This window comes from Blennius ocellaris (genome assembly GCF_963422515.1).
Source record: "Blennius ocellaris genome assembly, chromosome: 5".
Taxonomy (NCBI): domain Eukaryota; kingdom Metazoa; phylum Chordata; class Actinopteri; order Blenniiformes; family Blenniidae; genus Blennius; species Blennius ocellaris.
In genome coordinates, this window is record NC_137654.1 from 31,012,137 (window position 1) to 31,024,636 (window position 12,500).

The 12,500-nt window shown below is 56.5% G+C and overlaps 1 protein-coding gene across 1 annotated transcript in view; it reads right to left on the minus strand.

Annotated features, from left to right (window-relative positions):
• Positions 1 to 12,500, minus strand: part of lama5 (laminin, alpha 5) — a 26,699-nt gene that overhangs the window by 4,005 nt on the left and 10,194 nt on the right. Inside the window, exons 15-40 of the mRNA XM_080497062.1 lie at positions 12,312 to 12,485; positions 11,626 to 11,822; positions 11,417 to 11,533; positions 11,189 to 11,343; positions 9,754 to 9,883; positions 9,550 to 9,652; positions 9,053 to 9,166; positions 8,448 to 8,630; positions 7,485 to 7,627; positions 7,158 to 7,337; positions 6,924 to 7,063; positions 6,679 to 6,838; positions 6,324 to 6,457; positions 5,556 to 5,721; positions 4,627 to 4,761; positions 4,386 to 4,537; positions 4,161 to 4,293; positions 3,931 to 4,074; positions 3,716 to 3,846; positions 2,902 to 3,075; positions 2,688 to 2,820; positions 2,129 to 2,277; positions 1,822 to 2,014; positions 948 to 1,085; positions 419 to 578; positions 191 to 321 (exon numbers count right to left, since the gene is read on the minus strand). Coding sequence (XP_080353188.1) covers positions 191 to 321; positions 419 to 578; positions 948 to 1,085; positions 1,822 to 2,014; positions 2,129 to 2,277; positions 2,688 to 2,820; positions 2,902 to 3,075; positions 3,716 to 3,846; positions 3,931 to 4,074; positions 4,161 to 4,293; positions 4,386 to 4,537; positions 4,627 to 4,761; positions 5,556 to 5,721; positions 6,324 to 6,457; positions 6,679 to 6,838; positions 6,924 to 7,063; positions 7,158 to 7,337; positions 7,485 to 7,627; positions 8,448 to 8,630; positions 9,053 to 9,166; positions 9,550 to 9,652; positions 9,754 to 9,883; positions 11,189 to 11,343; positions 11,417 to 11,533; positions 11,626 to 11,822; positions 12,312 to 12,485 — 3,869 coding nt within the window. The remainder of the gene's footprint in view (positions 1 to 190; positions 322 to 418; positions 579 to 947; positions 1,086 to 1,821; positions 2,015 to 2,128; positions 2,278 to 2,687; positions 2,821 to 2,901; positions 3,076 to 3,715; positions 3,847 to 3,930; positions 4,075 to 4,160; positions 4,294 to 4,385; positions 4,538 to 4,626; positions 4,762 to 5,555; positions 5,722 to 6,323; positions 6,458 to 6,678; positions 6,839 to 6,923; positions 7,064 to 7,157; positions 7,338 to 7,484; positions 7,628 to 8,447; positions 8,631 to 9,052; positions 9,167 to 9,549; positions 9,653 to 9,753; positions 9,884 to 11,188; positions 11,344 to 11,416; positions 11,534 to 11,625; positions 11,823 to 12,311; positions 12,486 to 12,500) is intronic.

Below are 12,500 nucleotides of genomic sequence, written 5' to 3' on the forward strand. Positions count from 1 at the left end.
GGTCAGATTAACTCCAGGTCAGATTAACTCCAGGTCAGATTAGATACAGGTCAGATTAGATCCAGGCCAGATTAGATCCAGGTCAGATTAACTCCAGGTTAGATTAAATCCAGGCCAGATTAACTCCAGGTCAGATTAAACCCAGGTCAGATTAGATCCAGGTCAGATTAAATCCCGTGCCGAGGCCCACCTGCCCCCGGTGGAGGACCAGGCTCAGGTGCTGGTCAGGCGACGTCCCAGCATGCAACAGCAGCCCGGAGTTGGAGGCGGGCCGGAGCTCCAGCTGGATCTCCAGATCCCGGCCCAGGACCAGCGACTCGTCTGCAGGGGGGGAGGGGGGGGGGGGGGGGGGGAGACCCGGGTTGAGATTAGGATTACAGGCTGTGGGGGGGGAGGGGGGGGGGGCGAGTAGACCTACCGACGGCCATGTATCCGCCCCGGCCAGAGAAGTAGGCTCCGGGCTGCAGCGGGTCCTGGAAGCAGGGCACCGCCCCCTGGCTGTGGGCCGGCGGTCCTGCAGGGACCTGGTTCAGGGTCAGGTCTCTGACGCAGCCCGCGAAGCCCCTGGAGCCCCGAGCCTGCAAGGAAACACCCCCCCCATTACAGTAATCTGACTACTCTGAGTACTCTGAGTACTCTCAGACGAGGAGCTGAAACAGTTCGACTGGAGGCGGTGATTAAAAACTGCTGAAGCTGCTGGAATTAATTTTTAAAAGGTGGAGATTAAAGGTGCAAAACAGTAAAATGGGTCTAAAAATAAAACAAAATTGGAAAAAAGAAAAAGAAAAGAAAGACGATAGAGTTAGAGTTCAGCTAATAAGTAAATAACAGAATTAATACAGCCAAAACGATTAAAGACGACAACTAAAATAGCTTAAAAGAGAAGAAAGAAAAGATCAAACAGATAAAAGGAGAAGGAGTTGATGTGGGCGGAAGCGTCTGGTCACCATCAGAGATGGAGGAACTCCGCCCACGTAGAGCGCCCCCGTCAGGACGCTCCGCTCGCCTCCGGGGAGTTTCTTAGACTGAACGCCGATTCCGTCTACGACCAGACTGATCCTCTCGGCCTCACGCTGCAGGAACACCTGCAGGGACACACAGGGGGAAGATGCTCTATAATCTGGTGTCAGAGGAGGAAGATGCTCTATAATCTGGTGTCGGAGGAGGAAGATGCTCTATAATCTGGTGTCAGAGGAGGAAGATGCTCTATAATCTGGTGTCAGAGGAGGAAGATGCTCTATAATCTGATGTTAGAGGAGGAAGATGCTCTATAATCTGGTGTCAGAGGAGGAAGATGCTCTATAATCTGGTGTTAGAGGAGGAAGATGCTCTATAATCTGGTGTCAGAGGGGGAAGATGCTCTATAATCTGATGTTAGAGGCGGAAGATGCTCTATAATCTGGTGTTAGAGGAGGAAGATGCTCTATAATCTGGTGTTAGAGGAGGAAGACGCTCTATAATCTGGTGTTGGAGGAGGAAGATGCTCTATAATCTGGTGTTAGAGGAGGAATATGCTCTATAATCTGGTGTTGGAGGAGGAAGATGCTCTATAATCTGATGTCAGAGGAGGAAGATGCTCTATAATCTGGACTAGAGGAGGAAGATGCTCTATAATCTGGTGTCAGAGGAGGAAGACGCTCTATAATCTGGTGTCAGAGGAGGAAGATGCTCTATAATCTGGTGTCAGAGGAGGAAGATGCTCTATAATCTGAGGTTACAGGAGGGCTACTGCTAATGCTACAGTGCAGCATCAGGATGAAGCTCCGCCTCCAGTAAACAGGAGTTCAGTATCATAGTAACGAGGGTGTGGCGGCTCCTCACCGTGTGCCAGCGGTCGTCGTCGTACTTCTTGCGGCTGCGCAGGCTGACCTTCCTCCGGCCGCCGTCCACCAGGAGCAGCAGGTGTCCCTCCGACACGGCCAGTGACATCACGGCGCCGCCCTGCTGGCCGTCGCCGGCCTGCAGCACCACGCCGTCCGACGAGTTGATCCTCAGCGCCATGGAGACGTGAGGCCTGGCGGCAAGGAGAGTCAGGAGGAGGAGGAGTCAGAGGAGGAGTCAGGAGTCGGAGTCAGGAGGAAGAGGAGGAGGAGTCAGGAGGAGGAGGAGTCAGGAGGAGAACACTCACGTGGATCCCAGGGGAGGCAGCTCATATCTCTGGTAGCTGTGGGAGGAGCCACTGAAGTGCGTGGCTCCGCCCTCCAGCTGTGACAGTTCGCCCTGACACGAGTCCCGGGTGTTCCGGCTGCGGGACCCTGACGGCTTCTTGTGTTTTCCCTGTGTGGGGGTCAGAGGTCAGAGGTCAGAGGGTCAGAGGGGTGAGAGGGGTCAGAGGGGGTTAGAGGGGTCAGAGGGGTTAGAGGGGTGAGAGGGGTCAGAGGGGGTTAGAGGGGTGAGAGGGGTCAGAGGGGTGAGAGGGGTCAGAGGGGGTTAGAGGGGTCAGAGGGGGTGAGAGGGGGTTAGAGGGGTCAGAGGGGTTAGAGGGGGTTAGAGGGGGTTAGAGGGGTCAGAGGGGGTGAGAGGGGGTTAGAGGGGTCAGAGGGGTTAGAGGGGGTTAGAGGGGTCAGAGGGGTGAGAGGGGTCAGAGGGGGTGAGAGGGGTCAGAGGGGTCAGAGGTCACACATTCAATCCAGTAAAAAGTAGAAAAGTTAAGACGAAGACAAAAACGGTCCACCGGCCGGGACGACCTTGTGCTTGTGTCCCTGTTTGGGCGGCGCCACCACGATCTGCTGAGGCTTCTTGGCGGCGGGACAGTCCAGAGGGACGTTGACGTTGTCCCGGGCCTTCAGCAGGTTGAGGACCGTCTGAGGGCTGGAGTCCCTGCAGACCAGGAGACAAACAAACAAACAACATGAGTCCACGTCCCGTCTGGCGCCGCCGCGCCGCCCGCTGGGCGCTCACCTCTTGATGAAGACGTTGCTGAGACACCCGGTGAGGTTGGTGACGCTCTGGTCGGGCGTCCCTCCCAGGAAGGTGCTGCCCCCGGTGGCCGCCGCCGCTGCCGCACCGATCCGGCGGTCCAGCCGGACGCCCTCCTTGGACTTCTCCAGCACGTCGTCCAGGTACAGGCGCATCCTGACCGGGGAGGAAACGCTCGTCGTCACCGCCTCTTTTGGCTTAGTTACTTTTACTGAAAGCCTTGTCCTACCAATCTGTACGCTACTGTTAGCGTTAGCATTAGCAGAGTGCTGCGTTAGAAGCCGAGTCATTAGCTCGTCGCCGAAGAAGCCTCGTCGTCCCGCGGTGGACGGGAGTTTAGCGAAACAGTAACAGAGCTGCTCCGGATCACGCTAATGCTAAAAGCTAAGCGGCTCTGGCGGCAGGACAAACTTTTAGCATTAGCATTAGCAGAGCGCTGCGTTAGAAACAGAGTCATTAGCTCGTCGCTGAAGCGGCCTTGTCGTCCCGCGGTGGACGGGAGTTTAGCGAAACAGTAACGGAGCTGCTGAAGCGGCACTGCTCCAGATCACGCTAATGCTAAAAGCTAAGCGGCTCTGGCGGCAGGACAAACTGTTAGCATTAGCAGAGCGCTGCGTTAGAAGCCGAGTCATTAGCTCGTCGCTGAAGAGGCCTCGTCGTCCCGCGGTGGACGGGAGTTTAGCGAAACAGTAACGGAGCTGCTGAAGCGGCACTGCTCCGGATGACACTAATGCTAAAAGCTAAGCGGCTCTGGCGGCAGGCTAGTGAAGCAGTAACGGCGGCCCCCTCCCCCTACCCGTTGGCGTTGTTGTAGACCGCCACGTAGTGACTGTTGTCGTCGTTGTACGTCTTCTGTGTCTTGATCTCGCTGTTTCCGGCCCGGACCACGACGTGGCCGTTGTGCAGGAACACCTGGCACACCCCCTCCTGCAGGGGGGGGGGGGAGACGCAGCAGAGGGTGAGGAACCGGAACACCGGGGTCAACGTAGCACACAGGAAGCTTCCTCCCACCTGATCGCGGTGCAAGAACATGAGTCCGTCGGCGCTGTCGGTCCTGAAGCTGAAGCTGGTGTAGAAGTTGTTCCTCAGGGTGGGGATGTTGGTCAGAGCCAGGTCCAGGTAGCTCTGCCCGCTGAAGTGAGCCTCGCGGGCCACCTGGACACACACAGGGGGGGGGGGGGGTCGGTGGGCGTCGGTGGGCGGGGGGGAGGGGAGCGTTCAGAGGGACGTCAAGGTTTTACCAGCAGGTCGCTGTCGCAGCCGAAGCTGACCCCGGAGCTCTTCATCCTCTTCAGGTCGATGTGGGAGTTCTGGGCCTTGACGTTCCTGAAGCAGCCCTTCACCGAGACCTGCTTCGAGAACGTCGCCTTCAACCTGGAGACGAGGCGGAAGAACAACCAAAAACCCTGCGTGAAGCCACCGGACCGTCGCGTTCGCGTCAAGAGTTGGACGGTTCCCGGACACACCTGTCGGGCAGCTGGTCCTCCGGGACTCCGCCCAGGTAGTAGCTGCCGCTGAAGGGCGGGACGGTCTCGGTGAACTGGTGGGTGTACAGCGTGTTCCGGTTGTTCCGCACCACCACTCGGTTGGGGCTGGAGCGCAGGATTATGATCTCCAGCTGGAAGAACACACACAAGTCAAGAATCCAGAGGAGGGGGGGGGGAGAGAGAACTGCGTGGATTCGGCCTCCACGAAAGTCCGACTTACAGCTTTGGCGTCGGCGTCGGAGATCCTCAGGAAGTCCGACGCCGGGTCTTTGGGCTCGAGTTCCACCAGAGAGCCGCTGAAGTCGTAGAAGACCTTGAGTTTCCCCTGGAGCACGGCCAGACACAGGAACTGGTCCTGATGGACAGGAAGAGAACCTTCAGCACACCTTCGACCCTCATGGTCCGTCCACACCAGGAACCTGGTTCACCTAAACCAGATGATTCTGCCCTAGTCGTCCACACGAGGTGGTTTTAGAAGCGTGAAAACCGTTTTTTTTTTTTAACACGGGTCCCAGAGTGGGGGAATTCTAAAACCCCGGCTCTTGTGAGACGACGGAGCTCAGGTCAGGACGGGTGGAGCGTCGGCGTCTCCACATCTTTAATGCGAATACAGGAAGTTACCCGTTCGTCCATTAGAAGCAGAAAAACAGATTGCATTCATAAAATACCTCACACCTGTGGCCTTACACGGCGAGGAAGCGCTGCTAGCGGGGCTGGCTAACATACGCAGCGACATACAAAGCCTAAAAAACGACTTTCAGGAGAACTTCAACACGTTCAAGCAAGAGCTGAAGCAAGAGATGGCTGCTTTTAGACAAGAAATGGACAAAAAAAATAAAATAAAATGACATTTTGGGGGTTTGTGTTCAGATTCAACACTCAAGGGAGGTCAGTTGTCGGCTCAGATCCTGGAACTAACGGTTCCCGGAACCAACGGTTCCCGGAACTATCGGTTCCCGGAACTAATGGTTCCCGGAACTATCGGTTCCCGGAACTATCGGTTCCTGGAACTAACGGTTCCTGGAACCAACGGTTCCCGGAACTATCGGTTCCCGGAACTAACTCCTCGCGACACAGAGGAACAAGAGATAAAGGAGAAGCCGGGTTTCGGGGTGCGACGCCCAGAAACCCACAGCGACTCGTTGTCACCTGATTCTGCAGCAGCAGCAGGATTCCTTTGTGCGACAGCAGCTTGACTTCCTGTTCGAAGCGCTGCATGCGGGACGACTCCTCCGCGAACGTGATCTTGGCGTAGCCCGTGCCGTCGAAATACGCGGCATCGTTGACCCAAGCCTGAGTCAGCGCCGGCTTGGACCTGCCCCGGGTACGATTCACGCAGTTAGGAACCACAGAGGACAAGACAGGAAGTGGGGCTACGGACAGGAAGTGGGGCTACGGACAGGAAGTGGGGGCTACGGATGGGAAGTGGGGCTACGGACAGGAAGTGGGGCTACAGACAGGAAGTGGGGCTACAGACAGGAAGTGGGGCTACAGACAGGAAGTGGGGCTACAGATGCGGAGTAGGGGCTACGGAACGGAATTGAGGCTACAGACAGGAAGTGGGGCTACGGAGAGGAAGTGGGGCTACAGACAGGAAGTGGGGCTACAGACAGGAAGTGGGGCTACGGAGAGGAAGTGGGGCTACGGACAGGAAGTGGGGTTACGGACAGGAAGTGAGGCTACAGACAGGAAGTGAGGCTACAGACAGGAAGTGGGGCTACAGATGCGGAGTAGGGGCTACGGAACGGAATTGAGGCTACAGACAGGAAGTGGGGCTACGGACAGGAAGTGGGCTACAGACAGGAAGTGGGGCTACGGAGAGGAAGTGGGGCTACGGACAGGAAGTGGGGCTACAGACAGGAAGTGGGGCTACGGACAGGAAGTGGGGCTACGGACAGGAAGTGGGGGGGGGCTGACCTGCCGCACGGCTTGTCCTCCGTGGTGTTGAGCAGGAAGGTTTGGTCGAAGTTGTAGAGGCTGAGCACCTCCTCGTTCAGGGTGTCCAGCTCGATGCAGCCTCTGAAGTTGGGCAGCGCCAGAGGAGCCGGCGGCTGCAAGCAAAGAACAGTTCAAATTTCACACGTCTGACTACATTTTGGATCTACGATTACGTCATTGGTCGTTCTGGAGTTTCATAAGAAACAAGAGTGACAGTTCCCACTCGGCACAAGGTTCTAAGTGAGTCAGTCACAACTGTGAGACATTTTATGACCACATCAGTCAGTGTTTGCACAGACGGAGGACGTTCGTCAAGTCAGGCAGCTCCTCTTACTCTGAAAGTCCTGGGATATCCTCCCACGTAGAAGACGGTGTCGTCGGTCAGGAGGTTGAGCAGCCCCTGGTCCCCCCGAGCCTCCACATAGGCCTTGGTGACCCTCTGGTCGCCCTCGGAGGCCTCAGACGACATGGACATCTGACCGAACTGCAGGATCCTGCGGCCGTACGCAAACCGTGTGACGATCCGAAGCGAGGCGGAGGAAATGTCGGAGGTTCGTCCTCCACCGATGTGTGTCTCACCTCTCCAGCACCACGCTGTTGAAGTTCCCGTTGGACTTGACGTCTTCGGCCATGAGCACCTCGGCGGTGTCTCCGCCCACGTTGAAGTACCAGCGCAGCCGCTTGCCCTCCAGCGCCATACCCAGGAACTCCTTGCTGGACTACAAGACAGCAGAGCGTATCGGCGTCCAGAACTCACCTCCGGTACCACGAGGCCGCAACCTTACAGAACCAAAAAGCCGAGGTGACACTTACGTCCTTGTTGCCGAGGTAGAAGACGAACTGCTTGACGACGTCGCCCTGCCGCCGCGCCCGCGCCGCCTCCGGCAGCGTGATGTAGAACTTGAGGGAGGTGTAGGCGGCCAGATCCGCCAGGTTGGGCGGCGTGCGCACCTGGACGCCGGACTTCCCGTTAAACTTCACCGGTACGCTCACCTGCGGGGGGAGGGGGAGGGGGGGTAAGGATTCTCAGAGAGGATCCAACGGGCAGGAGCTGCTCTCACAATCTGAGCGGAGCGAGTCACGAGTTGGGAGTTGCAGGTTCGATTCCCCAGGTATGCGTGTGTGTATGTGTGTGAGCACCTTGCTGGCGGCGTTGCGGGCCTGCTGGATGAGCTGCCGGATGCGGTTGATGTTCTCCGAGATGTTGGGCATTTGAGCCGAGTGGTTCTGCAGCTCGTCCAGCTTCTTCATGAGCGTCGGCAGAGCTTCTCCCAGCTTGTGCACTGCGGACGACGGCAAACACCCATGAGCAACAACGACTCGACTCGGACTCGGACTCGACTCGACAGGTTCTCCGTCAAGACAGCAGTTCTGCTCTCAGTGGTCTTCAGCCACTCTGGACTCGTTTATCCAGAAAGTTTGGAGAGAAACTTCATGTTGAACAGTTTAAAACCTGAAGGAACCAGAAGGAACCTGAAGGACCCTGAAGGAATCAGAAGGAACCTGAAGGACCCTGAAGGGACCAGAAGGAACCTGAAGGAATCTGAAGGAACCAGAAGGAACCTGTAGGAACCTGAAGGAACCAGAAAGTAGCTGTAGGAACCTGAAGGAACCAGGAGGAACCAGGAGGAACCTGAAGGAACCAGAAAGTAGCTGTAGGAACCTGAAGGAACCAGAAGGAACCTGAAGGAACCAGAAAGTAGCTGTAGGAACCTGAAGGAACCTGAAGGAACCAGGAGGAACCAGAAGGAACCTGAAGGAACCAGAAAGTAGCTGTAGGAACCAGAAGGAACCTGAAGGAACCAGAAGGAACCTGAAGGAACCAGAAAGTAGCTGTAGGAACCTGAAGGAACCAGAAAGTAGCTGTAGGAACCTGAAGGAACCAGAAAGTAGCTGTAGGAACCTGAAGGAACCTGAAGGAACCTGAAGGAACCAGGAGGAACCAGAAGGAACCTGAAGGAACCAGAAAGTAGCTGTAGGAACCTGAAGGAACCTGTAGGAACCAGAAGGAACCTGAAGGAACCAGAAGGACCCTGAAGGACCCTGAAGGAACTCGTCGCCCCTGCAGCTCATTGACCCCCCCCCGCCCCCCCGCCGACCCACCGGTGCTGTTGGCGTCCATCAGGGCGCCGTTGATGTCGTCGTTGGTGGCGTTGGCGTCGCCGTAGGTCTGCTGCCAGCGGTCCAGCTGCTCCCTGATTGGCCGCAGCGCCTCGTTGACCTGCGCCGCCGTGCTGTTCGCCCGCGCCGCCACGCGCTTCGCCTCGTCGATGTCCCGCGTCACGTCTGTCGGTGACGGAGACGAGAGACGGGTCACGGGGGGGGGGGGGGCGAGGACGAGACGGAGACAAACTACAGGAAGTACTGAACTACTTCCTCCTCTACGTTTAGATAAAAGACAAAACACCTGCTTTCATAACCAGCAACATTATTATTAACATTCACCACCTGGATTCTTAAAATTCATACAAAATACTAAAATACATTCCACAACAAGACAATTAAAATGGACTAATGAGACACAGCAGGTTTAAATAATGTCATATTTTTTTTTTAGGTTTTCCAGGTTTTCCAGACTTCAGACCGTCTGGAAGGTTCCAGAGTCTGACGGCTTTAAATGAAAAGTCTGTTTGGTGAGAGACGGGACCCAGAACGCGTCTCGTCTCGTCTCGTCTCGTCTCGTCTCGTCTCGTCTCGTCTCGTCGTACTTGTGGTGGAGTTGAGTTTGTCCTGGACGTCCTCCAGGTCCTTCAGCGTCTGGACGTGCTTGTTCCTCGCCAGGTCCAGTCGCTTCTTGGCGCCGTCCAGCTGAGGCTTCAGGCCTGCGGGGACAGAACCCAGACTGACGCTCTGGTCGGAGCCCCGCCCACCACCACCAGCTGGCCCCGCCCACCACCACCAGTCAGCCCCGCCCACCACCAACCCCTCCCACCACCAGCCCAGCCCACTGCAGGCCCCGCCCACCACCACCAGCCGGCCCCGCCCACCACCACCAGCCGGCCCCTCCCACCACCACCAGCCGGCCCCGCCCACCACCACCAGCCGGCCCCGCCCACCACCACCAGCCGGCCCCTCCCACCACCACCAGCCGGCCACGCCCACCACCACCAGCCGGCCCCTCCCACCACCAGCCAGCCCCGCCCACCAGCCCCTCCCACCACCAGCCGGCCCCGCCCACCGCCAGCCCCCAACGGCGTGTGTTTACTGTTGTTCAGCTCCTCCTCCATCTTCTCCACCTCCTCCTTCAGCTCCACCGTGTGGTTCTTCAGGGAGTCTGCCAGCCGGCCCAGGTCCTGGTTCTGGATGTTCTGAAGGACACACACACACACACACTGGTCAATCATTGGCTGAACAACAGTGTGTGTGTGTGTGTGTGTGTGTGTGTGTGTGTGTGTGTGTGTGTGTGTACCTCCATGGTGTGGTTGGCGGCCCTGGCGGCGCTCTCGGCCGCCTCCTCCGCCTCCCTGACGCTGTTGACGATCTTGTTATACGCCTGCGTCACGTCGATGAATCCGTCCTTCTTGGTCTCTGCGATCAAACTGCAGACGAACGACACGGATTTTCAAAACAAAACGAGTCCCTTAATTGTTTTTCTAACGCTGAGCTTCTGAAGGTGTAACGACACACCGTCCATCCATCCCTCCATTAACGTCACCGTTACACCGATTCACCGATCTTCACGATACGACCTTTTATTTTGAAATTCACCGAGCACGTCTGTGTCACCATTTCCTGCACGCTCTCGCCACCTTCACACGACGTGCACGGCGGCGGCGGCGTGGCGAGGGCGAGCAAGAAAGGACGAGGACGAGGACGAGGACGAGGACGAGGACGAGGACGAGGATGAGGACGAGGACGAGGACGAGGACGAGGACGTCCGCTCGCCTCTTGGAAATAAATCGGCGGAATGGAAATATGTCGGATTCCGACGGAAACGACGACTCAGCAGATAAAACTCAGGCGGGATTCAAACAGAGTTAAAATACTCGAGGAACCGAAACGCTCGACGCGCATGCTAGCTCCGCCGCAAGCTAGCTCCGCCGTAGCCTCGTCTGATGCGGCGCCGGCTTGTTTCTAAAAACGCTGAAGGACGATACAACAGCCGCCGTTTTCAGATTCAACTCGTAAAGATGTGAGACCTCAGAGTTTTATTGTGAAACCCTGTGGTTTATTTTAATGAAAGACCTGAGAGATAAAACAGTCAGTTGTGTTTTGTGATCTAAATGTAAACCAGAGTTCTTCACCCTCTGGTGTTTCCTCCAGATCGTCAGCTGAGCCGTGGGAAATTATCACATTTCACATTATTTTCTAAAAACATTTGCTCTCACAGCGACAGTGTGTTGCAGAGTAATCCTGTATAAATACTCTTCACCACTAGAGGGCAGCACAGAACTTTGCCGGTGAAATGTAAAGTGACAGACGTCAGTGTGGTTCATCTCCACCTCCTGCTACCATCTTGTATCAAAGTACTGTGTCAGTGACAGTGATGGAGAAGTTTTTGAAAACCAGGATCTCAGCTCTTCATCCATCAGGTCCAGGTTTCACACTGAGGGAGGCACTATTAAAAAAAGTCCTTGCTTTCTGGATTTACTGGATTCCTGTTGATCAAACTTTGATGAGAATGACTTTGATGTCTTTGATGACAATGACTTTGATGTCTTTGATGAGAAAGACTTTATATTGTTAATAGAGGCTACACAGTTTAACTTTTTAACATTTTCAGGTGGAGGTGAGACTCCAGAGTTTTACTAAGAAAAAAGTGTGTCTCGACTCAAAAAAGGTAGAGAAACCCTGGATTAGACGACGGAGGATGGACTACGGTGATTTCGTGGTCGGTCCGGTACCTGGTCAGGTTCATGGCCAAGGCGTTGAGCAGGTCGGCGTGTCGCTCCGCCTCCTCCACCAGGGGGATCTTGGCGTCGGCCCAGGCGAAGTTCTGCACCTTCTTGGCCAGAGGCGTCCTGGCGCCGTCCAGCTGCGCCGCCAGACGCTCGTACTCCTGAGACATTGAGGACATGAGGACTTCTGGTTCGCGTGGGCGTTGTGGGCGGGGCCTCGGCCATCCGTCTCACCTCCTTGGAGTCCTGCAGCGTCGCCAGGACGTCGTTGACCTGAGCCACGTCGTCCTCCGCCATGTCCAGCTGCTCCGTCACCTCCCGCTGCTTGGACAGCAGCTCCTGGACCCTCCTCTGGACCAGAGACGGGGACAGACCACATCGTCAGCACCGAGGGGGACAACGCTCGGGGACGGGGTGGGGGACGGGACGGCGTCTGGACTCACGTTGTTGTCCTCCAGGGCTTTCTCGTTGGCGTTGTTGACCTCGCCGGCCCGCGCCGTGTCGTTCACCGCCTGGTTCAGGGCGTCTCGCAGGTCCATCATCTGGGAGTGGAACCGGCTCAGCTGGTCTCTGATGGTCTTCGCCAGGTCCTCGTTCCCCCCCTGGCGGGACGCCAGGTCCTGGTGGACCCGGTCCAACACTGGCAGGAGACACAGGACAGGAGACACAAGAGAGAGACACAGGAAGGAAACAAGGAGAGGAGAAACATGAAGGAGACACAAGAATGAGACACAGGAAGGAGACAAGGACAGGAGACACAGGAAGGAGACACAGGAAAGAGACACAGGACAGGAGACACAAGAATGAGACACAGGAAGGAGACAAGGACAGGAGACACAGGAAGGAGACACAGGACAGGAGACACAAGAGAGAGACACATGAAGGAGACACAGGAAGGAGACACATGAAGGAGACACAGGAAGGAGACAAGGACAGAAGACACATGAAGGAGACATCTGCATTAAGTGACATTGTAATTCTCCCCCCAGTGGCCAATGTGGGAATTACATGGACAGTCATTTCTTTCATGGAGGAATTGGTGAATGTGGACGGTCGCCTCTGGTGGCCCCTCCCCCTCCCCCCCCCCCCCCCCTCCCCCCTCCCCCTCCCCCACATCGGGACAACGTACGTTTCTCGGCCTCCATCTTCTCCCTGTCGGCCATTTTCTTCTGTCCCACGCAGCTGCGGTACCTCATCTCCCTCAGCATGGCGTCCACCTCCCGCAGCTTCCTGTCCCGCTCCTCCTCGTCCTGGTCCACCGCCGTCTGGTTCACCGAGGACCGGTTCACCATCAGCAGCATGTCTGAGGGACACGGGC